The sequence below is a fragment of the Leguminivora glycinivorella genome, chromosome 19, assembly GCF_023078275.1.
Source record: "Leguminivora glycinivorella isolate SPB_JAAS2020 chromosome 19, LegGlyc_1.1, whole genome shotgun sequence".
Classification (NCBI taxonomy): Eukaryota; Metazoa; Arthropoda; class Insecta; order Lepidoptera; family Tortricidae; genus Leguminivora; species Leguminivora glycinivorella.
The window spans coordinates 10,085,546-10,109,475 of record NC_062989.1 but is presented as its reverse complement, the minus strand read 5'-3'; the positions used below and the strand labels follow the sequence as shown (position 1 = coordinate 10,109,475).

Genomic DNA, 23,930 nt, shown 5'->3' with positions numbered 1-23,930 from the left:
CCATAATGTATACCTTTAAGATTTGAAGAGTTCTCTCGATTTCTCCAGGATTCCATCATCAGAACTGGGTTCTGGTAAAAAGAAGAAGAAAAACGAAGAAGTACGTACATCCTAGGAAACCAGAGCTTATTTGAAAACCAACCTTAGGATCCCTTATTTCTCTCTTGTTGACGAAGTTGCCTCGTATGAACTTCCTCCCTCGATTGGTGTAGATTGTAATGTTAGCGTAGAACCAAGACTGATCTTCGGCGCAACTAGTCACGTTGTGGATGTGCGCTTCATATGGGCCCTGGACGATGAATAGAATAGAATAGAATAGAGTAGAATAGAATAGAATAGAATAGAATAGAATAGAATAGAATAGAATAGAATAGAATAGAATAGAATAGAATAGAATAGAATAGAATAGAATAGAATAGAATAGAATAGAATAGAATAGAATAGAATAGAATAGAATAGAATAGAATAAAGCATAGTTAACATAGTATTGGCACGCGTTTAGCGACGAATAAAAAAAATATATTTAAAAATTAAAAAAACTGATAATCACATCTTAATTTTAATACGTTGATAACTCTATATTAGAAATTTGGTTGATCTAACTTTTTGCGTTTGTGACAGGACAGGACAGGAGGACAGGACAGGAGGACAGGACAGGACAGGACACAGGACAGGACAGGACAGGACAGGACAGGACAGGACAGGACAGGACAGGACAGGACAGGACAGGACAGGACAGGACAGGACAGGACAGGACAGGACAGGACAGGACAGGACAGGACAGGACAGGACAGATTGCCGCGGGACAGGACAGATTGCTGGACAAATCAGCATTGCAAAATTTATCATTAAACTAAAATATTGTCTCATTGTAAGATAAAATAACACGCCAAACCTATGACAATACAGAATTGTTGTCATAGAAATCAAAACACTATTTTATCAGCATGATCATCGAGAACATCATCATTAGTGTGATAGATTTATAATTGTACCAGTGTACCTATTTGGCTACACATTATATGTAAAAAACGATGTTCACTATTTAACCCTTATCTTGGCATTGTAACACCCGTGATACATTTTTATTCATTATCTATTATTAAAGTGACCCAATTTCACCACCCCCTTCTTCCCGTGAGTGTCGTAGAAGTCGACTGTGGGATATGGGTTAAATTGTGGCGTAGGTGAGAGGCTGGCAACCTGTCACTGCAACGTCACAATTTGGATTTATTTCAACCCCTTTTTGCCAAGAGTGGCACTGAAACTTAGTAGTTCATGTGCTCTGCCTACTCCTTTATGGGATACAGGCGTGATTCTATGTATGTATGTATATATGTATTTTTAAAGTTAAAGGTCCTCATTTCCATTACGTGGCATATACCGGGTGCCCGGTAATTAATGGACAACCTTTTAACCACCAAGAGGGCACCTTATACTGGTCCAGAAAATCGACTTTTAGGTTTAGTAAAAGTCGCCTGGTTTTCGAGATTTTCACACTTTTTAAAATTTTAGGTAGTATTAAAATTTTAAAAATTGTGAAAATCTCGAAAACCAGACGACTTTTACTAAACCTTTTTTTGACCAGTATAAGGTGCCCTCTTGGTAGTTTTAATACTACCTAAAATTTTAAAAAGTGTGAAAATCTCGAAAACCTGGGCGACTTTTCAAGATTTTCACACTTTAAAATTTTAATACTACCTAAAATTTTAAAAAGTGTGAAAATCTCGAAAACCAGGCGACTTTTAGTAAACCTTAGTCGATTTTCTGGACCGGTATAAGGTGCCCTCTTGGTGGTTAAAAGGTTGTCCATTAATTACCGGGCACCCTATATTAATTTTATAATTTAACCAACATAAAACTTTATAGCATGTCTAGTAATAAGAAACACAACAAAACTGCGAAAGCAACGAATGTCATTTAGTACTGAAATGTCTGCATTTATTTCCTAGATACCTAAATAAATATTTGCCCATACTTTATACTTTACTGCAATGATATTTTGCTAGTGCAGAAAGATTTATACAAAACCATAATAGAAAAATCCACACTTTTTACCGAGTTATTGGCATTGTACGAAACTGGAAATCTCTGAGTTTTTTAGCTTTGGTTTTTTTTTTCAAATATTTGAGCTTTGACAATATAAAGGTTAAATACCAAAGGACCTATCACAATAATTTTAGATATCCCTCAGGGGTTTAGATCAATGTTTATATCACGAAACGTGTTATTAATTTCAGAAATTTGAGCCAGTGCCCATCGAAAAGAAAATGTATGCGAAATTCTACAATGGGGACTGTTATGTTTTAACAATATACAGAGTTCACTATTAGTACAAGGTCTTGTGGTAGTGGAAGGGTTACTTGTCAGTTCACCATAATGTATAACTTAGGGTCGGTTGCACTAAACCATCTGTCACCGAGTTTATCGTTCGCATTTTTTTAATATGGGCAGTTCCATAAACTTCTTCTGCCTGACACTGATGTGTCTATTAAGAGTTAACTATGGTTGATGCAACTGGCCCTTAATGATACGACCCGAACAAAATGAGTAACTGTTAGTTTGAAAAAAAGTCATTTATTCATTCTCCGCAAATATTCAGAAGAATTTCAACACTTGCGAGTGAGCAAGCCACGAACAGAGCTGAGGAATCCCCGTTTGATCTTGATACCAGGTACAGTGTGGTCGCTGTAGAACGAAGCACTGGTTCCGTACAATGACGAACTCATCTCTATTGCCTGCAATAGGTATAAGACTTATTAGCGTGTAAGGTGGAGTGTAAAAGCGTTTTCACATTATCCAATCCGATATTGGATCTAGCAAGGATGTCAAAGATATAATTATATTATCGCTTCTATGTCCGACATCTTTCATATCTTGCTTATTAACGGCGCCATCCTTTCTCCCATTCTACCGACGCCTTTTAATTATAAACAAATCAATTATTTTTGGAGTCGGTACCAGCCTGTGTATGGTTGGGTGGGGCAAACAGGCAATAGCAAGGCGACGAACAGGTCTGGTACCGACTACAAAAATAATTGATTTGTTTATAATTTGGATGTTTAGCTTATTGCAATACGATAAGAAATCTGAATTGAAAGGTTTATTATTTTTGGCTTTTTAGTTTCTCCGTGTTTTGTAACGCGCTTTTTTTTGAAGGCGGTTTTATTTTTTGTTAAAAAGTTTATTTTTCATTTTACATTCAATACCGGTCCGGATAATGTGCTAACGCCCTAATAGCCACCTTACAGTAGCGTCTCCCGAGCGCCGGTGTCTAGTCAATTCTGCACTGAGAGAAAAAACAAGTTTACTGTTCGTTCAACAAGTTTCGGTTAAAATAGCGCCGACGTGCTCTTTGCTTCAAACAACAAGTTAGATTTTGTTAAGTGTACAAGTTACTCGGGTATACTCTTAGGTCGACATGTTCGTTTTTCGTCACGTTCCTAAATTGGTCTGATTCTGCTTTCGTCAGCCATTCTTGATTCGTCAATTTAGTCTGCAGTCATTATCGTCTTTGACCATAATGAGTTATTGGCCTTTTTCTTATTTCGACTCAATCGTTTTTCATCTCGTATTTGGTCATATTCTAAGTTGGTACCGACCTAAAACTACGAAAAAACATAGATTTAACAGCGAACATGCCGAAAGAAGATTATGACAAGTAAAGAACGAGGCGAATTAAGATAAAGATGAACTACGACATTGACCGTAGTCGAGAAAGACCATCGACGATCGTGACGAATAAAGAATGGCTGACGAAAGCAGAATCGGACAAATTTAGGAACGTGACGAAAAACGTACGAGACGACCCAAGAGTACTCGTCATTTGAATCAACTATATATTTGAATCAACAAGTCGATTTTATAAAAGTAACATGACACATATTGTTTTAGTTAAACATGTTTGGTAGATTCAATCAAATATCTTTTAACAAGTTTGACTTTGTTGTTCGTACAAATTCGACTTGTACCTACCATCAATATTGTGATTTATTCCGTTTACTAAAATACTTTTGTTTCAAACGCATATTCCCGCAACAAGTCGAACTTGTTAAATTCACAATGCAAATTTCTCTCAGTGTGTGGACGGTACCGAAGTCATCAAATTCTAATTCATCAGCGTTTACTTGATGAACTAGAAAAGGACCACAATCTGCTGTGAAAATTTGTAAAAAGTGTCGATATGTCCGATAATACTACATACTAGTAGTAGGTACTATTATTTATAACGTTTTTGCAGTGATATGAATAGGTAGTGATGATAGGTACGAGACACATTTCCAACTCGACAATGATAGGCGCGTTAATTTAAATTTTGTATTCATCGCCCACTGCTGAGCCTAGGCCTCCCTTCGTTTACGCCACTTATCCCGGTCCTGGGATAATCTCATCCAGAAGTGCCCCGCAATTTTTCGAATGTCGTCCACCCAACGAGCCAACGGATGCCAGCTGAAGCTAAGCCCTTACCCTAAAATCTTATAATTATTTTTTCCCTTTTGAACTATGACACCCACGCTAGCACACTTGTTGGGGACTTCATAATCTTCATATCATAGATCTAATACATTATCATGTAGCTTTTATATTATTCGTGGCTGTACACTGTTTTGGACTAGGTAAATCTTGAAATAGAACATTAAATTTATAGGCAACTCAAATTAGTTTCCATGGTCAGATAAGATTAATCTCACCGATTTTAATTAAAAAAATAGACGAACAGAAGGACTGGCAACAAAAGAGAACAAAAATAAGGATTCCGTTTTTTTCCTTTTGAGGTACGAATACCCTAGTTGATAAGTTTTTAATTTTCTTTACAACTGGTTGATTTCCATTTCTACAGCAAAAAAGCCTATATAATACTCACACCAAGCGAAGTGCTAACATAATATGAGTCAAAAGAACTATCCGGACTCCTGCTAATCTTACTATCAAGCAGAACTCTAGGATGTTTAGTCTGTGACGTCTTAAAGACTAAGCAGGAAATGAGTCTTTTCAGAAACGGTTTCTTTAGAGGCTTGTCTTGCATATCCTCGAACATTTTGAATCTCGAATCGATATTTTTGATACTGTTGCTCAGTGAGCAAATTGAGGGGCCGAGATTTGGCGTTGCTGCTTTTCGATGACCTAGAGGAAGAAAAGAATTGGTAAATAGAAAAGAAATTAAACTTCAATAGGCTGCTGAAAAATAACTGCTCAAATCTATTGTTAACCCTCTATACGATAGACAAGAAAAAAATCGTATAGTCAACCAATTGGAACCCTAGGCCACTCTACAACCATGTCAAAATGACAAGCAGTAAGAGATTTCTTACAATCTGATTTATAACGTCACTATGACTTGCTATGACATAGTTCTACAGTGGCCTGGTTCCAATTGGTAGACTGTACATAACAATCGTAATATGAAAAGAAAAAATATCCGGAATGGCAGATGCTACAAAAGTTACTACATCCATACTAATATTATAAATGGGAAATTGTGTGTGTTTGTTTGTTTGTCCGTCTTTCACGGCAAAACGGAGCGACCAATTGACGTGATTTTTTTAAGTGAAGATAGTTGAAGGGATGGAGAGTGGCATATACTACTTTTTGTCTCTTTCTAACCCCCCACTTCCCTAAAATGGGGGTGGAAGTTTGTATGGAGCATTTCGCAATTTTCGAATTTAACGCGATCGAAGCCGCGGGCAAAAGCTAGTAATAAATACTAGCATATTATTGAAATCGTCACAACTTACTTACATTTAAAAATGGTTTGAATAGAGCATGACCTAATGTTAATGTTGTTTTCCCTCATTTCCTTATCCTTTGAAAGATAATTCTCCGAGTCAGAAGACGAAAATCTAACTCGATGTGTTCTTATCGACATCCTTCTATATTGAATATCTTTCACTGACTCAGTTTTCATAACAGGATTTACTTTAACTCTTTCGTCACTCGGTTTATCATTTTGCTTGGCTATGTAAATTGTCCTCAGAGTATTATGCATGATATGGTAATTGTTGACGTTTATAACTTGCTGGCGGCAATGAAGATTAGTAGAATTTTCAAAATTGGCTGAACTTGAACTATCTGCAGAATTTTTTATGCAAATAGAGCCATCTGCACGGTTTATTTTATTAACTGTATTTACATCCCGAGGCATGGCACATATTGGTTTCTTATGGACATTTTCAGTCTGGGAACCTTTGTCATAATGCTGAGTTTGTTTTTTTGTAGTCGCGTTTGCTATTATATCATTGTAGTAATATTTTGCAAGATACTTATTTTGTTTTGCAATGAGACTGTTATGCGTTCTTCTCTTCAATCGACGTGTTAGAATTATTGAATTTGATCTGCGCAAATTCAAATGATAAATAATTTGAATATTCTTATTCCATGCTACATGGTGCAGGGGTTTCGTTAATATGTCATTATTAATAACATCATATAAAGTGTCTTTGTTCTTATATTTGACGACAGTTTTATTCTTCATATTTCTTCTGTTACTGACAAAAAGTAGGTACATTTAAATTACTAATTCGGCGATAGAGAATAATTTTAAATATGTATCGGTTCTAGGAAAAAGAGATCTTAGAGTGTGGAGAACTCAAGTGGAGGACCATCAATAAAAATATGCTAACAACACAATAAGATTCTTTTTCCTAAAGTATATTACATAAATCAAACACCTATTCATTTCTTTTATTCCGTCTTGACTGTTTTTCGTCGTCAGAGTTGATAGCTAAAAAAAAACAAAAAAATACATATTTTGCTGTAGCATTTATAACAAAACAAAACAACAACTGATATTTTCGATATCGCGATACAAACAACGTATCGCAAACAAAATTGTACAAACGAAACAAAATAATAAACAAGAAAGGTCAAAAGCAGGAATGGGATGAAAAGCAAGAATGGGATTAGAGCAAGCGAAGGATATATCGTCACTACTTTTAAAAAATCTCGTATCTCAAGCTGTTCCTCAAAGTTAAAACGCAGTAAGTCTATATGCATTCCATACATACTTACTACAATTTTCTTTTCATTGACGGACGAAGATACAAGTTTTTTTAAAAGTAGTGACGATATTTAACTTACGTGCGATGGCTTATGTTTTCCGACTCCCTTATCTATTCCGAGAAGTTGTTGAATTTCCCTGTCTCTTGTTATGGGGTTGGGTATTGGGCAGTCGTCTCCTTGGAAGTGTTTTATTTGGGCTAAGACATAAAAACAAATGGGGAACTATTTAGCTTTGTGAAAGAAAAATAATGCTTCTGGAAAATTCAGTGGTAGTACTTGTAAAGAAAATACTAATCGAACATGTATTTACTCTAAAAACGGGCATATAGTGATATTTGAATTGATTGAGCAAGATAAAAAATTAAAAACATTTATTACCTAAATTTTTGGTATCAACTTCGTTGTAATCATCGTTGCTGACTTTGGTTTCACGCCTGAAACGACGTTCGGGGAAATAAACTAAATAAAATAGACTAAAATAACAAGTACAGTCAGCAAAGACCTACGCGAACAAATATCTTACATTATTGAATATTATGATGGAAGATGGGACAAGAATATGTTGAAACTGAAAGCTCGAGAAATCTCAGGACATTAATTTATATGCCATTGTAATTTTACCTAGCCTAAACAGTCATCGGTAACTTTCTAGACACAGAAGGAAAGGTGGATATGCCAGATTTTCTAGTAATATTCTTCCAAGTGCTAACCTGTGAGAGACTTCGATACTGTCCTTTACATTCAATGCATTTCCTTCATCCTCTTCACCGCCTAACGTCAGCTGATCAATCTGTTGAAAGAAAAACTTGCATTTAGAAGTCTACAATTAAACAAGTAAAAATAAAGCGCCTACAAAGAATGATATCGCAAATGTTGATACTAAGTAATCTAATTTAAAATAAACTAGGAAAACCACGACAATATTTTATCTGTATACTCGTAACAAAACGATATCGTTAGAACTTACGATTTTCTAACACACAAAATCATAGATAATCATTTTAGCGGTTGCGATAATAATTAATTTTAGATTCTCACGATTTCCCTTGTTCGGTTTTAGAATAATATATTTGCCTGCTTAAATTATTTATTTTTCCTACCCTTATTTACTTACCCCATCAAACATTAAAGTTTGAGAAAAAGATCGCTTTCTATGCTCGTTTTCTGGCATGTATAAAAAGTTTTCTAACGAAGTTGTATCCGGCTCTCCCAAAGTGGACATAGTGTTATCACCTGCCCGAGGTCCTTGGGACCGGGGCTTGCGGACTGTCAGCTGTGTATTCAGCTTCCCTGAATCTTGCTCCAGCTTGACATTATAATATTCACTATCGCCTTCTATATCAATAGTAATATTAGAAACATTGTGTTTCGTTTGCAGTGGTATTTCTAAATGTGCATTTCTTTTATTAATATGTTCACTGTAAGTTTTGGTAAAATCCTCTATTAAAGCTCTTTTCATTTGTTCAGTTGCATTCAATTCCTCCTGTTTAGGTGGACTATTAGATCGACTACCTCGTGGTGGCGTTTTTTGACCTTTAGGGGACCTGCTCTTGGTTGTTCTGCTCTCGCTCTTAGTTTTAGTACTTGTTCGGACAGTACTTCGACTTTGAGTTTGATTAAGTTTTGACCTGGTTACTTTTCTTGCCGTTTCACGGACAGTTTTTTTAGTGGTTGATGCATTCATGCGACTGTCAGATTTCTTTTCAATTATATTTTTGCTGTTTTTCGCTGGCGAAGGAGATCGACTGCGTCCAGATTTTTTAATTTCTTTTTTATGGTCTTTTGTTTTAATTTGTGCGGGTTTTGTATCACCACTTTTCTCGCTTGGTTCTTCATTTTTAGAATAAACTGATATCACGATAAGAGGGCTATGGTTTTTCTTGAGGGTTGTGCCTGATTCTTCTTTATTGTCATAGATGCTCCTAGTATTATCAATAGTGTTAACACAAGCACATTTCTGCATTACTTTACCACGGCTGGAGTCTTCTCTTCGGCTCGTAGCTGTTGAGTATATCAATTGGAAATCTACTTGCGTCGCTTGGGATTCTTTCCTAAAAATAAAAATGTTTTATTTAAGAATGATGTCTCTTTTTTTAACATATTGTTTAAATAATGAAAAGAATCAATAAATATCAAAATATCACTTTTTTTTTAATTACCCTGTTGCCGAAAGTGCATAAGAACGGGCTCTCATGGGACTTTCTTTTGCTTGTATTTTAACATCACGTTGATTTCTGAGAGACCTGAAATAATAAACTGTGATCAATAAGTATAAATACATAGGTATATTCAATTAATATAAGAATTTTTTTCAACATTTCTTACCTAAATTCTTCATTACAAGCTTCATAACATAGCGGTAGCATGGCACAATTTGCCCCTTGAAATTGCGTAGGAACTAAAACAAAAAACTATTGTAATTTGTGCATAACTTAAATTGGTAATTAAGTTCGATAGCTTTATACTTACTCGGCTTGTCATTAAGCGTAGCATCACACTTTAGGATGCATTTGTCATCTTCCGTGAGTCCTAGACGTCCTGTAATCCTGATTCTACCAGGACGACTGGTATCCACCCCGCTCGTATCATACCTGTCTGGTGATCTTCGCTTTTCCCCAGCAATGACCGATTCGATCGACCGCTTGATGTTTACACTCAATCTATCGGGGGATTTAGCAGTTTCTTTATTTTGAGTCTTATCTGACTGATAAATACTAACCCTTGTCTTTTGATTTGAACGAGTGGGCGATTTTGTTTTCGCTTCATCATTCTTTAAACTATTTCTATCGGGAGATTTTGATATTTGTTTTTGAGACAAGGTTGCTGTTTTATTTATTATTGTTGATTCTGCCTTCGTGCCAGCTATGTAAGTTGATCTAACGGGGGATGTTGTTCCCGATCTATTCGGTGATACATTTTTCGTCTTGTTCATGTTCATATAAGCGCAGCCAGGGCTACATTCTTGGATGGTCTGTAATGGGTTTTCTGTCTCCTTTGTCTTTTCTGATCGCTTTTTCCTGGTTTTATTCATATCTTCAACGTAGCTCTTTAATATGCATTCCGATAATAACTTATTATCGTGTATTTCTTTAAAAATCCCAGCATTTGTAGTATCAACAACAGATACTTTATCCTTTTTCTTTCCGGGTATGACGATATAAAGATTTTTACCAGGAATGGGATGATCAGAATCTGTGGTTTTCTTTTTATGTCGCTTTTGTCTTTCGCGAACGTTTGCGATAGTTTTTGAAGATTTTGGACACACAGTAACTTTAACGAGGGGCCTGTCTGAGGGGTAACTTTTGTATAAGCCACCATACACTGGATAATAGCTTGCTGAGATGTTATTAAACACCTGACAAAAGAGTGTAGACTATTGAGAATATTTGAAGTACGGTGCGATTAAAAAGTATAAAAAGTTAGGTAATCTAATCATTACGATGACATCAGACATAATTATGTTTACAAAGGCAAACGAAAGCATGTCGACTTTCTAATCAAAGCTGATGAAACATTTACCCATTTATTCATAAACGTTCATTAAAGTTATCAAGCCGATAAAGTTCATTTCTCCCTTCCTATCACACCAATACCACACCTCGGACACTGGCGATCAAATATATGAAAGAGACGCGTTCCTAGCACACAGTCTAAGCTCGTGTAGGTGAACGCGTGCTATGCTTGTATGAGTGAAATATGACAGGTCGACCGTTCGCGTTTTTGACATGCGGTAACTGTAAGGTAACCGAGAGGGGGCTGGGCGGCACTTTCAGCGGGGAGCGGGAGTGGCCATACTGTACGATAGTACTCTTTATTATACTGTGCCAATACGTCGGAAAGGGACAAACGAACTTTATCAGCTTTATAACTTTAGTGGACGTTTATGAATAAGGGGGTTAGATTATAAATGAAATACTAAAGAAAACTTGATCAAGTCCACCCGTGTCCAAGCCGGGAATCGAACCAGGGATATTCAGATTACGCAACTAACGTCCTTGATCCATGCGATCAGTTTTTCTTTCGCTTCTAAGTATGACTACATAATAAAATCTGAAAATAAAATGATTTGTTCCTGCCCTACATAATTATATCTGCATTTAGATATTAACCCCCTTATTCAAAAACGTACATTAAAGTTATCAAGCCGATAAAGTTCGTTTGTCCCTTTCCGACGTATTGGTATGATAGAAAGGGACAAAGGAACTTCATCGGCTTAATTAGTTTGTAGTGTAGTTTAGTGACCGTTTATGAATAAAAGGGTAAGTATTTGCTTACCGGTGTATAAGATGTTTCCTTTAAAAAAAGCGTCCCAGAGGATGATATTAGATTAACACTTCGTTTCCTTCGATCTATGTATGAATCCGAAATTGGATAAAGCAAATCCCACGAATCTACAAAATTACAAAATATAAAATAAACATCAACAAAAAACAATTATATCCTATGTAAATCACGGACCTAAAACTCCAGTAGCTTGGTCGAAATTATCCATTTTACATAATTTTATATATTTTCGAGTAAAGTAACATAATAAAAAAAATATAAAAAGTGTTTAGTAAAAAATATATTTAAATTTTGACAACTTTAATGACACCTGTGACATTTGTGACATGTGTTACGGCCTCGATCCATAGACCAACATAGACCAATTCATTAAGGTACAGTAGGCTCAGAAAGACGACCGGTCGGACCACCGATCTGGCCTAGCCGGTAGTGGGTCCTGGGTTCGAATCAGGTAAGGGCATTTGTGTGATGAGCACAGATATTTGTTCCTGAAACATGGATGTTTATGTATATAAGTATATATTTTTCTACATGTTTTCTATGTATACTATCGTTGTATATTATATATTATCGTTGTCTGAGTAGGTACCCACAACACAAGTCTTCTTGAGCTTACCGTGGGACTCAATCAATCTGTGTAAGAATGTCCTATAATATTTATTTATTTATTAAAGCAGTTCTTAGAAAACGCTTCTTAGATTATTATAGATTTTACTTTTCATTTATTATTATTTGCGAACAGAAAATGAAAATTATAAGTGACGTGGACAATATTTATTTGGTTTTCAGCACATTCGCTGTTTAAAGGTCTCAAACGTAGTGATTCAATGCTCTTTGGGTACATTAAATTAAACACTATTTAATACAATCAGGCAAAGGATGTTTCAATCATCCAAGGATTTTTTTGCACAACTAAATTTGACTATTAAGCTATAAAAAAATATTATACGGTAGGTATGAAAAATGCATTTTATTTATGTTTTACAATTATTTCAGTGTGTTTTACATTTATTTTGTAAATTTCACGTAGATAAATCGTTATAATTTGCAATCTGGCAGAAAATCGTGACGGCCATCTCGATTTGCTCTTAACCGCGTTGCCATAGCAACGGGCAGTACAACACCGCCATTCATTAAAGGTTTTGCCTTATGATTTTTTTTCTCTGTGTTTTCCTCTCAAATGTGAAGAAAAATATTGTGTGTAACTCAGGAGAACTCGTGTCTATACTCTCTCCAGCCTGCGGCTGTCGCGAGTTATTACACTCGTTGACAAAATCCCCCTTACCTCCCTTGTTGCACAATATACTATTATAGTCACATTGTGCGACGTGAGATGGAAGTTCAATATTGCGAACGAGAATAACTTAAATCGCGACGGCTGTCGAAGTTATTTAAAGACTCGAGTTTGCAATAGTATTACGACCCGAGTTACACACAGTGTTTTTCATCATACTTTCAACAAAAAAAATGTGTAAAATGATAAAAAAGGTCAAATAATGGTACTAGAAATTTTGTTACTCCCTAGGGAGAACGATTTTTCTATAACTCCCGCTCCGCCTACCGCTGGACATTTACTTTGGGAGTGTGATGAACATTATTAAATAAGAGCGGGTTAATCTAATATTCTTTATGTATGTATGTACCAAGGACCATATAATACCGGGACAGGCAAAGCCCATACAAAAAAAGTAGCCCTGAAATGTATGGAATTTTTAGGCATATAACTAGATGGCGCTACATAAATCATCCTTGGTATGTACTAAGATTAGGAAGAGTTCGGCCAAGTTAAGTCTGCAAATATTTTAATAACCCCGCCACTGCAAGGGTTAAGTAAAAGTCATAATTTCATCAAAGTTTGACGTTTAAAATAACTCTGCACTGCCACTGTGAAAATCGTTGCAAACTTATCGTGGATTAACTATACCTATTAGGGGCAATTTCGACTTGATTTCGATAGGTACTCGTACCACTTTGATTGTCGAAATCTAGTAAATCTAATTACCGTAAAACATGGAAGATGTTTTAGATTACTTGAATCTTGCAGTCATAATTGCATCTCTGAACCTGAAACGAAAACATACATATTAATTAATTCGATTAATATTCCAAGATTAATTTATCAAACAAAATAAATTAATTTAAATAAAATAAATAAATTGTATTTTCCATTTAAAGTCATAGACAATGACGCCTAAAAAAAATTATGCAACCATATGTCATATCAGTGTCATATTATTTCACAACTAAAGTGACAACTATCTCAGAAATTATGAATGATCATTGATAAATTGATAATAGGCGTAATAGGCTTATGATTTCAAATATAAAGTCCCTACTTATTTTGATCTTGTGTTGAAAAATGATGTTTAATAATCAGTAATGCGTACTGTTTTCAAAGCCTATCAAATCTGTTTCCTGTATGCCTACTAAATTATCGTCAACTTGATAATAAAAATAAAAGTCACGCTTCAAAAGCAGTTACCTTTTATGCCTAATTATCAAAAACGATTTACCTAAATTCTAATTCCAAAAAAATCCAGTGATGTCCCCTCCTGTCGCGTCATTCAAAGTAGAGGGTTCAGAGGTCACTGGCATGGTTATCCCAGTATCAAAGAAAACGTATTTCAACACAAATTGGGTGCCAAAACAGGTCCCATTATGCCCTTATGATATGCTGTACCATCCTCCAGATTATAACCCTAAGGCGGCAAGATCTGACCGCCAGGTGTAACGTAGCAGATTTTTTGATAGTCGTAATTAAATATTTTGGATAGATTTAATTTTTGAATGAAACACTTCCTTCTCGTTCATTGCATTATCTGTTGCATTTCAAATGCAAATATTTATGTTTATCTGTTGTAGGGTTGCCATACAACAAGTATTATTCGAAATTGTAGGTATTCTGGCTGTCATTCCAGAAAAACTTTGTATTATTTTGATATAGTTTAGGTATTGATTTTTGGAAAATATAATATTTTAGAAACATGATAACAAATGTTATCGTAGGTTTTATAAGGCTGTTCTGGAATTACATTTGTTGGGTTTTGTTTACTTCAAGGTCTGATACAGAAACTGGAGTAATTTTCATTTAATTAATTAGAGATTTTTATTGTTTATTCGTTTGCCACCCGGCTTTTGTTTTGGGTCCTTTAAATTCGAGATCATTCAGTGCGGCGTTCTTTTTGTAACGAGATCCTCTTGCATAGTGATCGGACGGCCGTATAAGGGCCTGGAGCCCGGCATGCCACGTGCTGCCGTGGCGTTCCATATTTTGTGTGGTGCGTTCTGTCAGTCTGAGTAAGTAGATTTTATTGTGAGCTTTTGATATTTCCATGGCGTGAAACGTGGAGATGTTCTTAACCATAAATTGGTTTATTTCCAGCTGGCAGAAACATGCTAAGGGTGGGAGTGCTCCGTGGAGATCCTCGGTCTGCAGTCTGCAGGTCTTCGGTGAGCTCGCTTACATTTTTTGTTTAGTTTATCACAGTGTGTGAGGGCACTCGACTAATGTGACCAATTTATTTGTTTCATAGGAGTCGGGCAGAATTACAGAAGTAGAATTTAACAAGAACTTTTACAATTTTGATGTGCAAGGAAACTTTCTTTGGCGTTACGTTGGGCGCCAGTGTAACGTGGGTGTATTTACTTTGAACTAGCCGGAGCTTTCCATTCTATTTTATTTACCCCCCATCAAATACACCACCGTTACACTACACCGTTACACCGTTACACCGTTGTATTTGATGGGGGGTAAATAAAATAGAATGGAAAGCTCCGGCTAGTTCAAAGTAAATACACCCACGTTACACTGGCGCCCAACGTAACGCCAAAGAAAGTTTCCTTGCACATCAAAATTGTAAAAGTTCTTGTTAAATTCTACTTCTGTAATTCTGCCCGACTCCTATGAAACAAATAAATTGGTCACATTAGTCGAGTGCCCTCACACACTGTGATAAACTAAACAAAAAATGTAAGCGAGCTCACCGAAGACCTGCAGACTGCAGACCGAGGATCTCCACGGAGCACTCCCACCCTTAGCATGTTTCTGCCAGCTGGAAATAAACCAATTTATGGTTAAGAACATCTCCACGTTTCACGCCATGGAAATATCAAAAGCTCACAATAAAATCTACTTACTCAGACTGACAGAACGCACCACACAAAATATGGAACGCCACGGCAGCACGTGGCATGCCGGGCTCCAGGCCCTTATACGGCCGTCCGATCACTATGCAAGAGGATCTCGTTACAAAAAGAACGCCGCACTGAATGATCTCGAATTTAAAGGACCCAAAACAAAAGCCGGGTGGCAAACGAATAAACAATAAAAATCTCTAATTAATTAAATGAAAATTACTCCAGTTTCTGTATCAGACCTTGAAGTAAACAAAACCCAACAAATGTCATTCCAGAACAGCCTTATAAAACCTACGATAACATTTGTTATCATGTTTCTAAAATATTATATTTTCCAAAAATCAATACCTAAACTATATCAAAATAATACAAAGTTTTTCTGGAATGACAGCCAGAATACCTACAATTTCGAATAATACTTGTTGTATGGCAACCCTACAACAGATAAACATAAATATTTGCATTTGAAATGCAACAGATAATGCAATGAACGAGAAGGAAGTGTTTCATTCAAAAATTAAATCTATCCAAAATATTTAATTACGACTATCAAAAAATCTGCTACGTTACACAGGAACCTAAGATTATAAGGAGGAATATATGGGACCAGGTATGACTTGATTCTTCTAAATTAAATACTCAAGTAGCTTCTGGAAGTAGAGCAGGAAAATGAACCTTAGTCCAAGGTTCTAGATCAGGCAGCCTCAGAAGACCTAAGAAGCGTTGGCTGGACGTCAAAACAGCGGACATTCAAGAGAACAATCTCACTCCTTTACGGCTCAGCCACGACATTGGTCAAAGCGCGACAGCGGTGAGCGGCGGCCATACATTGGAGCGAGACACAGCGATGGGACTTTTCATTTGCACGTATGGCTGCCGCTCACCGCTGTCGCGCTTAGACCAATGTCGTGGCTGGGCTGTTAGGATGCCGAAGACCGGGCAAAGTGGAGAAGAGCGGGAAAGCGGACCCTGGCGCCAGGCCGGGAAAACGCTAGGTTGAAGAAGAAGAAGAGTGGTCAAATGAACAGACGGGTCGCTTGATGGTAAAAGATTACAGCCTTGGACACCTGCAATTCCAAAGAAGTTGAAATTTCTGTGCCTTCATGATGGTAGGAAGTAGGAACGCTCATTTCTTCATGTTATCTGTTCTTCATGTTATACACCACACGACACGACAGTTCATTTTGTGTATTATCTTATTTTTCTTAACCTGCAACTTTAGCAAAGTTTCAAAGAGCGTTGTTCTTAATTTAGCTCTTTTAGATCCTCCTTTTCTACCTGTGCTATGATTTTCTTCCAAAGATTTCGCCGGGTTCAGCCGTCAACTGGGGGCCCTTATAATCGCAATATCTGTCTTTCTTTTCGTCACGGTGACGCCGTGATAGTTACTGCTAGAAATCAAAAGCTAAAATTAATATTTTACTTCTAGGAATTTCACAAGGGCATACCTTCAACAACACATTTTACTCTTGGAAGACCGAAGTGGAAGATTGCCGATGTTCCTACTAAGCAGTATGTTAGATCACAAGGTACGTATTTGGTTTGTTCTGACGCGCTATTGCAAATCTACATTCATACAGGCGGGAATAGTACCTAGTCAACCAATTAGAACCTAGGCCACTCTAGAACCCTGTGGTATTGACACCGTGCTTTATTTGCTATAGAAGTCAGTTTCACTTTTACTGTGAAAGGGTTCTACAGTGGCCTAGGATTCAGATTGGGTGACCGATTGATATTCCGAAAAAAAATACGCCGATTTTCGGTACGCCGACAACGATTCGCCGACACTTTTTTTGGCCGAATAACGATTGGAAGAATCTCATTTCGCATAATATTCGTTGGTAAACGGAGTCAATAAGCAGAAAATTGATACGCCGATTTACTTTTCGTCGAATAATCATTTAGTAATTGTAAAAATTGGCCGACAAAAAATTGGACGAAACACTATAGGTCGAGTGATCATTTGATTTTTTTTTAGGTGAGTTGGCTGAAACTTGCGTACAAACTGTTCTGCGGATTCTAAAATCTACTCGTAGTTGTTAGAACGTTTATTAAGAGTAACTCACATTTATTTCAACTATTTTACTTATATTAATCAACATGTTCTGATTCTAATGATTAATTTTAGTAAATTATGTATTGTTGTTTTCAACTCATCAAATTTTTACACATTTGAAAAGCGTGATAAGCAGTATGTGTAACATTGTAGCCTAATTATTTCCACCTTAAGCGTTGATAGTATTAACTTAACACTTGACTCTCTCACAACGCTCAGGATTTAATTTACGCCCTCGCTGTAAATATGTAATTTTGCTCCGTTTTAACTGTAGCACAATCTACTATATATTTTTTTTGTAGAAACAAATATTTAATATATCTACCTACGAAATATGCCCTTGAACAGAAAAGGCTCACTTTCATCCCTCATAGCAGGGAAGAAAAGTACCCTTTTCGAATGGGTGAGGTGAAAAACTAATTCCTGTCTACATGTTTGAGGACCGTTCTGTCCGATCCGTACTTGATTTTAAATAATATGTGTTAGGTACAGCAGGGCAATTACGACTGGGGGACAATTTTCATCTACTCGATTTATTTACATGTTTCACATTATTTGCCCTATTAAATAGTGCCTGTCCATTATTATAATCACCATAATTATGGAAGTTTTCAGTGGATATATTATGGAGGTCAAGTTAATAGTTTAAAACATGACACTGGGTCAGTTTAAAATTGCCCCCAGTCGCAATTGTCCCGCTGTACCTTACAAAATTAGAGAATTCAAAATGTGATACCGTGGATGAAATTCCTAAAATATTATATTTATTTATTTTTCTACAGTCAACAAAAGTGCACTTTATTCGAAGATATTTTAACGATGTACAAAATGCGAAATGTTATTCGACTAAACGTGGCCTAGACGAAAATATTAATTTGCTAAATGAAAAATGTCCAATAATAGCTCGGCAAATTTGCACAGAAGCGAACTGAACTGTATGCGAACCTTCAGATTGGTTGACTGTACATTACGTTACAAGTGCGAAAAAGATGAAATTCGAAACGAGTAGTTATACATGTAAACACGACCGAAAGGAGCATTACCTATAGAACGACACAAGGTACGAATTCCCTCTACGCACGCAGGTTTTTCAGTACATCCATACTAATGTTATAAATGGGAAAGTGTGTGTGTCTGTTTGTTCGTCCATCTTTTAAGTGGAGATAGTTGAAGGGACGAAGAGTGACATAAGCTACTTTTTGCATCTTTCTAACCCTCCACTTCCCTAAAACGGGGAGGGGAGTGGAAGTTTGTATGGAGCATTCTGGAATTTTCCAATTTAACGCGAGCGAAGCCGCAGGCAAAAGCTAGTAAGTAATAAATGGCCGCGTGAAGTATCGAGTGCGTATCGACCTGACAAGAAATGTAATGTACTAATTTACAAACTAGTGCGGCAAAAAAACTACGTGTGTATTTTTTTTGTATTTTTGTGACTCTAATAAAAAACGGCATACTTCTGTACCAGCGTCGGTTACTTTTACAATATTGTCCACAGAAGTAACAATTTTACAATATCTGTTTGACCTATTTTGTTTATTTCAGTGAAAAATGATAATCCTCACACCCGGATCTACAACGTGCTGGAATGGGCGGTACTACTCAACGAAGGGAAAGCTCTTTGTGAATAAATCTACCAGAATATACATTTATATACCTAATAATAGAATCCTCTGAATACCTGAATACACTGGAATGTCTTGTCAAAAATCAAGCAGCGCCTCTTGGTGAGTTTTAACCACAGATCTCATTTACCTCTATACACACAATCAATCAAACAAAGGCATCTACTTAGCGTGCCTGAATTTAAACAAAGCGTCTGGATAGTCCTTACTTTCTTGCATTATTTTTTATAGCCTAATACAAATGCCTCGTTATATTTAACGTGATATTTAATTGCAACATCACAAAAAATATGACCACTCAAGGGCCAGAAACATATTTCCTAAACGGACAGTCTACGGCAGCAACTCGCCTGTAGGACTTTAATTGTTGAGCCATTTGGAGGCCACCATAATTTTTATAGTTAACTTATTTAACTAACTAACTAATTATTTAACTAATTTAACTTAACTAATTTAACTCGCGGCCGCCGGCGGAGTGAGCCGCCCCTGCGTTGAGTCACATCAGTGCACATCAGTTTAAAAAATCGGTCCGATCCTACATAGCTAAAAATAATAACATAAGTTAGTGATATCTATTTAATTTAATAATATCTAGTTATTGTCTGAAGATTTATTTATATATCTTTGCTGACGTTTTCACTTTTCACCTCGTACCTATTACTCTATTATCTACTATCTATTTTTATTAATTTCTTTCATGCATGTGGTGTTTACGTTTACGCCTAGCGATGATAATTATGTTGTTATATTTATGTTGATCACAGTGTAAACAGTTGTTGGTAAACCAATAAATATAAAATAAAAATAAAATATAGTAATAACTTTGTGACCGACTCAAATATGTCCGCAGTTTTACATTTCGTTGTGAATTTCACGCTTAATAATGGATTTTATACTATTAACTTTATGGTATTTGTTAAAACATCCAAGGCGCGAACTGTTAAACCCAATAAACTGAAACGTTTTTCATTAGAAGTTCAATTTCTTGATAGACATTTTGAGTAACTCCAAAGATCACTCACTGTCGGCAAAGACATATGTAACTCTCCGTACAGACAGATAAAGTCTAACAAAAAAAACGTACCTCAAAACCATAAAGAAAAAGGTACGGTGGCCTAGATGGCGTTACACCTTTGGGGGACGCTCGGCTAGATGGCGCTAATATTAATATTTGACATTTTAACACATATCAAGCTAAGAATATGGGCTAAATTATCAAAACTGAGTGTCAAAAGTTGTTAGCCTGTGTCTAGAGATGGCAGTTTATGCACTGTGGTTACACATTTTACTTTAACAGTAACTCTATAATACTCGATCCTCTTTGCTGTCGGTCAAAAAGTCGAGTCGCCTAAATGAAAAAAACACACAATTTATTATTACCTTGAGTTTGAGAAATAAATTTCCTTGTTATAATTGCTATTTTAACCCCCGATGCAAAAACGACGGGATGTTATGAGTTTGACGCGTCTGACTATCTGTGTATGTGTCTGTCAGTGGCATCGTAGCTTTCAAACGGATCAACCGATTTAGAATTAGTTTTTTTTTGTTTAAAAGCTGAATTAGTCGAGCGTGTTCTTAGTCATGTTTGAGGGCATTTTCAGAAATTGGGACCCAAAATTAGTGACAGTTGTTAACAAACATTAACCCGATGTTAGTTTTGTGACGACAATAAAATTAAGAACAAAATTTGTCTAAAAACCCACTTTTTTCATGTTCTAAATGTAGATTATTGCTTATAGTTTGTAATTATCACAAAATGCAATAATATTTTTATTGAAATTACCTGTTATAATATTTTTATAATATTTTTATTGAAATTACCTGCTTAATTGTCGTCACAAAACTGACATCGGGTTAATTTTTGTTACCTAACAACTTTCATTAATTTGGGGTCCCAATTTTTGAAAATGCCCTTGATGAAAATCGAATCGATCGGTCGGTCGGGGTTTTTTTTAATTTAAATTTTGTATCGTGGTTATATATAGAATATGAGTAAGTTAAGGTTTATTTCTCTACAATTTATTGGTTAATGGCAAATGTCACGCACAGTACAGTAAAGATAGAATACTGAGCAGTAGAAATTGTACCAGTAAGAGTAGAAGTGCTCTCACCAAGCCACTAATTTCAGTGAGTGTGGCAAGTGTTCACCACACTAACTGGTAAGCTCTCTTGATTATTAGAAAACGGATAGCAAAATTGCATTTTATCCACAAGAGTGCAAAGTAATTTCATTTCGGGATCGGACCCCGGCTCGCGCCAATGAGTTTTTCGGAATTTATAGTGCGAAATGTCATTTGATATTTCGAGGGTTTACTGGTGAAACCCGATAAATCGAGATAATTTGTCCTTGAAATAAAAACATTGTGGAATTTACACATAGTTCGAATTTCAAAAACCAGTTTGCTCAACTTATCGGGTATCTGGTGATAAACCATTGATTTGCCAGTCGCTTTTCGGTGAAGGAAAACATCGTGAGGAAACCGGACTAATTCCAATAAGGTCTAGTTTACCCTTCGGGTTGGAAGTTTAGATGGCAGTCGCTTTCGTAAAAACTGGTGCCTACGCCAAATCTTGGGATTAGTTGTCAAAGCGGACCCCAGGCTCCCATGAGCCGTGGCAAATGCAGGAATAACGCAAGGAGGATGATGAGTGCAAAGTAAGTTCATACAAATTTTAACTAGATGTCTTGAGCTGGCTGGCAGAAGTAACGTTTAAATGAAGATTTTGAATCATAAGTATTTAATAAATAGATGGATTTGATTTATTTAGAATTTTTAAAGTTAGTATATTATTTGTGTTGTTGTTGTGAAAAATTTTGTGTTTCACTCGGTGGCAAAGTTTGTTCAACCTCATGCCTTTAAGACGATACGATACAGGTCAATTCTCCATACAAACGCTCTCGACTATTTCCTCCCTGGTTTTTGAAGATAGAGCAATGATTTTTAACACGCTTTTATTTCAACACAGATTACTATTATTTTTATCTGCGTCGGACCGTTTTGATTTTTTTGCTACTTTTATTTTATAAGACGCTATAAAAAATTTCTAATAAACGGCCTTTTTCATCAAAAAAAGGTGTGATACTCAAGATCGGTAACAATTAGCCAAAAAATCTAACGGTCTGACACAGATTATTTCATTGTTATTCAGATTCTCAAATTTCGTTCAACCACAACTTCGCCCCCTTGTAAAACAAATCAGTAACAATCAATAACCAACCGCATTATTCGAGTATTTCTTATTTTTTGCCATTTTTTTTATTTTGATTTTTTTAGGGAATTTTAGGTCAATTGTACTCAGAATCACCAGTACTTTCAATCTCACTGGGAGACAAAAAGTGTCCCAGAATTTCCATACATTTTTGTTACTTTCCTTTTTTGTTGCCCATGTAACATGTACGGAAAATGGTAACAAAATAAGAAAAAATCAATTGGGACAATTTTTTTAACTACTAGTATTGAAAAGCTAGTGATTCTGAGTAGAAATACCATAATTTTATAAATATCACATAAAAGTGGCGAAAAAAAACAGAAACGCTCATGTCCACAGTTTAATGAAAATATTTGTGTACCTAACTTACCACTTAAGTTTTTATTTTATTATAAATAAATTGGATAATAAATTAAATAATAATAAGTGTAGGACACCCTTAAGAATAACATTATTAAAGTTAGTGTCCACGGCACATGTAGGTAATAAAAATAATAAATAAATTAAATAATACAAGGAAGTGATAAAGGTCATTCTACAACTATTAAATAATTATATTTATTTTTAGAAAAAAATTATAACAGTAAGAGTTACGACAGTTATTTCTTAGATAAATTATTTGTAATTGACATAAAGAACCTTCCCTTCAAGTTAACGGAAATTAATAAAAACAGGGTGGCTAGCCGAATGGCACAATCGCTCACGAAACGCTCACGAAACGAAGCGCTAGTAGATATCTATCTCTATCGCGCTTGCGTATTGACGCGACAGAGCCAGCGGCGTATCGCTTTCGTTTGGCGTCGGAGAAATGCCATTCGGCTACGGGGCCAGGGTACGTCAAATGCACAAACGCTCACGATAATAATCTCTTTCGTAGCTATCTCGTTCCTTGCGTGTTGGCGCGACAGAGCCAGGCTGCATTTCTATCGGCGTCTGGCGTCGACGAATGCCATTTGGCTACGCCGGCAGGTTTTATAGTCAAGACGTTATATGCGTGTTATAAGTAGTAACATTAATAATAACTGAATAACATTACAGGTGCTGCAGAGAAAAGGAGACCCCTGCCATACAAATTTGTGGGGGTCTCCTTTTCACTACAGCTGATTGTACCAACTAAAGTTCGATGGAACTCCACCTGCCAATCTGAAATATTGCCTATACGCGCCCTACGTGTGGTCTAGTGGTAAAGACGCTAGCCGCGTAAGCTGAAGATCCGGGTTCGATTCCCAGCTCGGCCACCAGTGGGCCTTGCCGTTTTTTCTTTCGTGTACGATATCTATTTCAATTTATAATTGTATATAGTAGTGTGACTGCTTGAAAAAAGAACAAATCAAAAAATATTCAATAAAATAATTTAATTTGTTCCCTAGTTGTACATTTCTTATATCATAAATGTGTCGATTAACTTCAGAACTGGGTAAATCCATTCTGCTATAAAATTATTTTTCAGATCATATTATATTTTTTCAACCTAAAGCAGAATGGATTTACATTTGAAGTTAAGTCATAAATGTTCCACCTACTCTCACCACCGTTAAGGTATCGCCCGTATTTTCACCATGTTATAGTGTTACCCTATTCCTGTAATATTTTTCCTAAATTACCTTTTATCACAATTTGTA

The 23,930-nt window shown here is 36.0% G+C and overlaps 2 protein-coding genes and 2 long non-coding RNA genes across 12 annotated transcripts in view; 2 read left to right on the top strand and 2 right to left on the bottom strand.

The window, feature by feature from the left end:
* Positions 1–2,572: 2,572 nt before the first annotated feature.
* On the bottom strand, positions 2,573–11,498 carry LOC125236230 (serine/arginine repetitive matrix protein 2-like). Of its 9 annotated transcripts, none has more exons than XM_048142913.1 (12): positions 11,275–11,498; positions 9,469–10,372; positions 9,325–9,397; positions 9,159–9,242; positions 8,114–9,050; positions 7,710–7,789; positions 7,378–7,433; positions 7,078–7,196; positions 6,669–6,721; positions 5,740–6,485; positions 4,865–5,124; positions 2,573–2,738 (listed from the first exon to the last, which is right to left on the bottom strand). In XM_048142913.1, exons 2-12 carry the CDS (start codon positions 10,028–10,030, stop codon positions 2,610–2,612), a joined length of 3,099 nt encoding a protein of 1,032 aa, XP_047998870.1. In that variant the 5' UTR covers positions 10,031–10,372; positions 11,275–11,498; the 3' UTR covers positions 2,573–2,609. The 9 variants fall into 9 exon arrangements, with proteins under 9 accessions (XP_047998870.1, XP_047998869.1, XP_047998871.1 ...); XM_048142912.1 differs by having other exon boundaries at positions 9,469–10,354; XM_048142914.1 differs by lacking the exons at positions 2,573–2,738; positions 5,740–6,485; positions 6,669–6,721 and having other exon boundaries at positions 4,926–5,124; positions 9,469–10,354.
* Positions 11,499–14,320: 2,822 nt separating this feature from the next.
* Positions 14,321–14,897, top strand: LOC125236236. The gene is made up of 3 exons (XR_007178188.1): positions 14,321–14,580; positions 14,666–14,733; positions 14,817–14,897. It is a non-coding gene; the product is annotated as an uncharacterized LOC125236236 (long non-coding RNA).
* Positions 14,898–15,103: 206 nt separating this feature from the next.
* LOC125236237 lies at positions 15,104–15,934 on the bottom strand. The gene is made up of 3 exons (XR_007178189.1): positions 15,421–15,934; positions 15,268–15,335; positions 15,104–15,184 (listed from the first exon to the last, which is right to left on the bottom strand). It is a non-coding gene; the product is annotated as an uncharacterized LOC125236237 (long non-coding RNA).
* Positions 15,935–19,085: 3,151 nt separating this feature from the next.
* Positions 19,086–23,930, top strand: part of LOC125236231 (glucose dehydrogenase [FAD, quinone]-like) — a 29,073-nt gene continuing 24,228 nt past the window's right edge. Inside the window, exon 1 of the mRNA XM_048142921.1 lies at positions 19,086–19,200. The gene's annotated coding sequence lies outside the window, so the exon portion shown is untranslated. The remainder of the gene's footprint in view (positions 19,201–23,930) is intronic.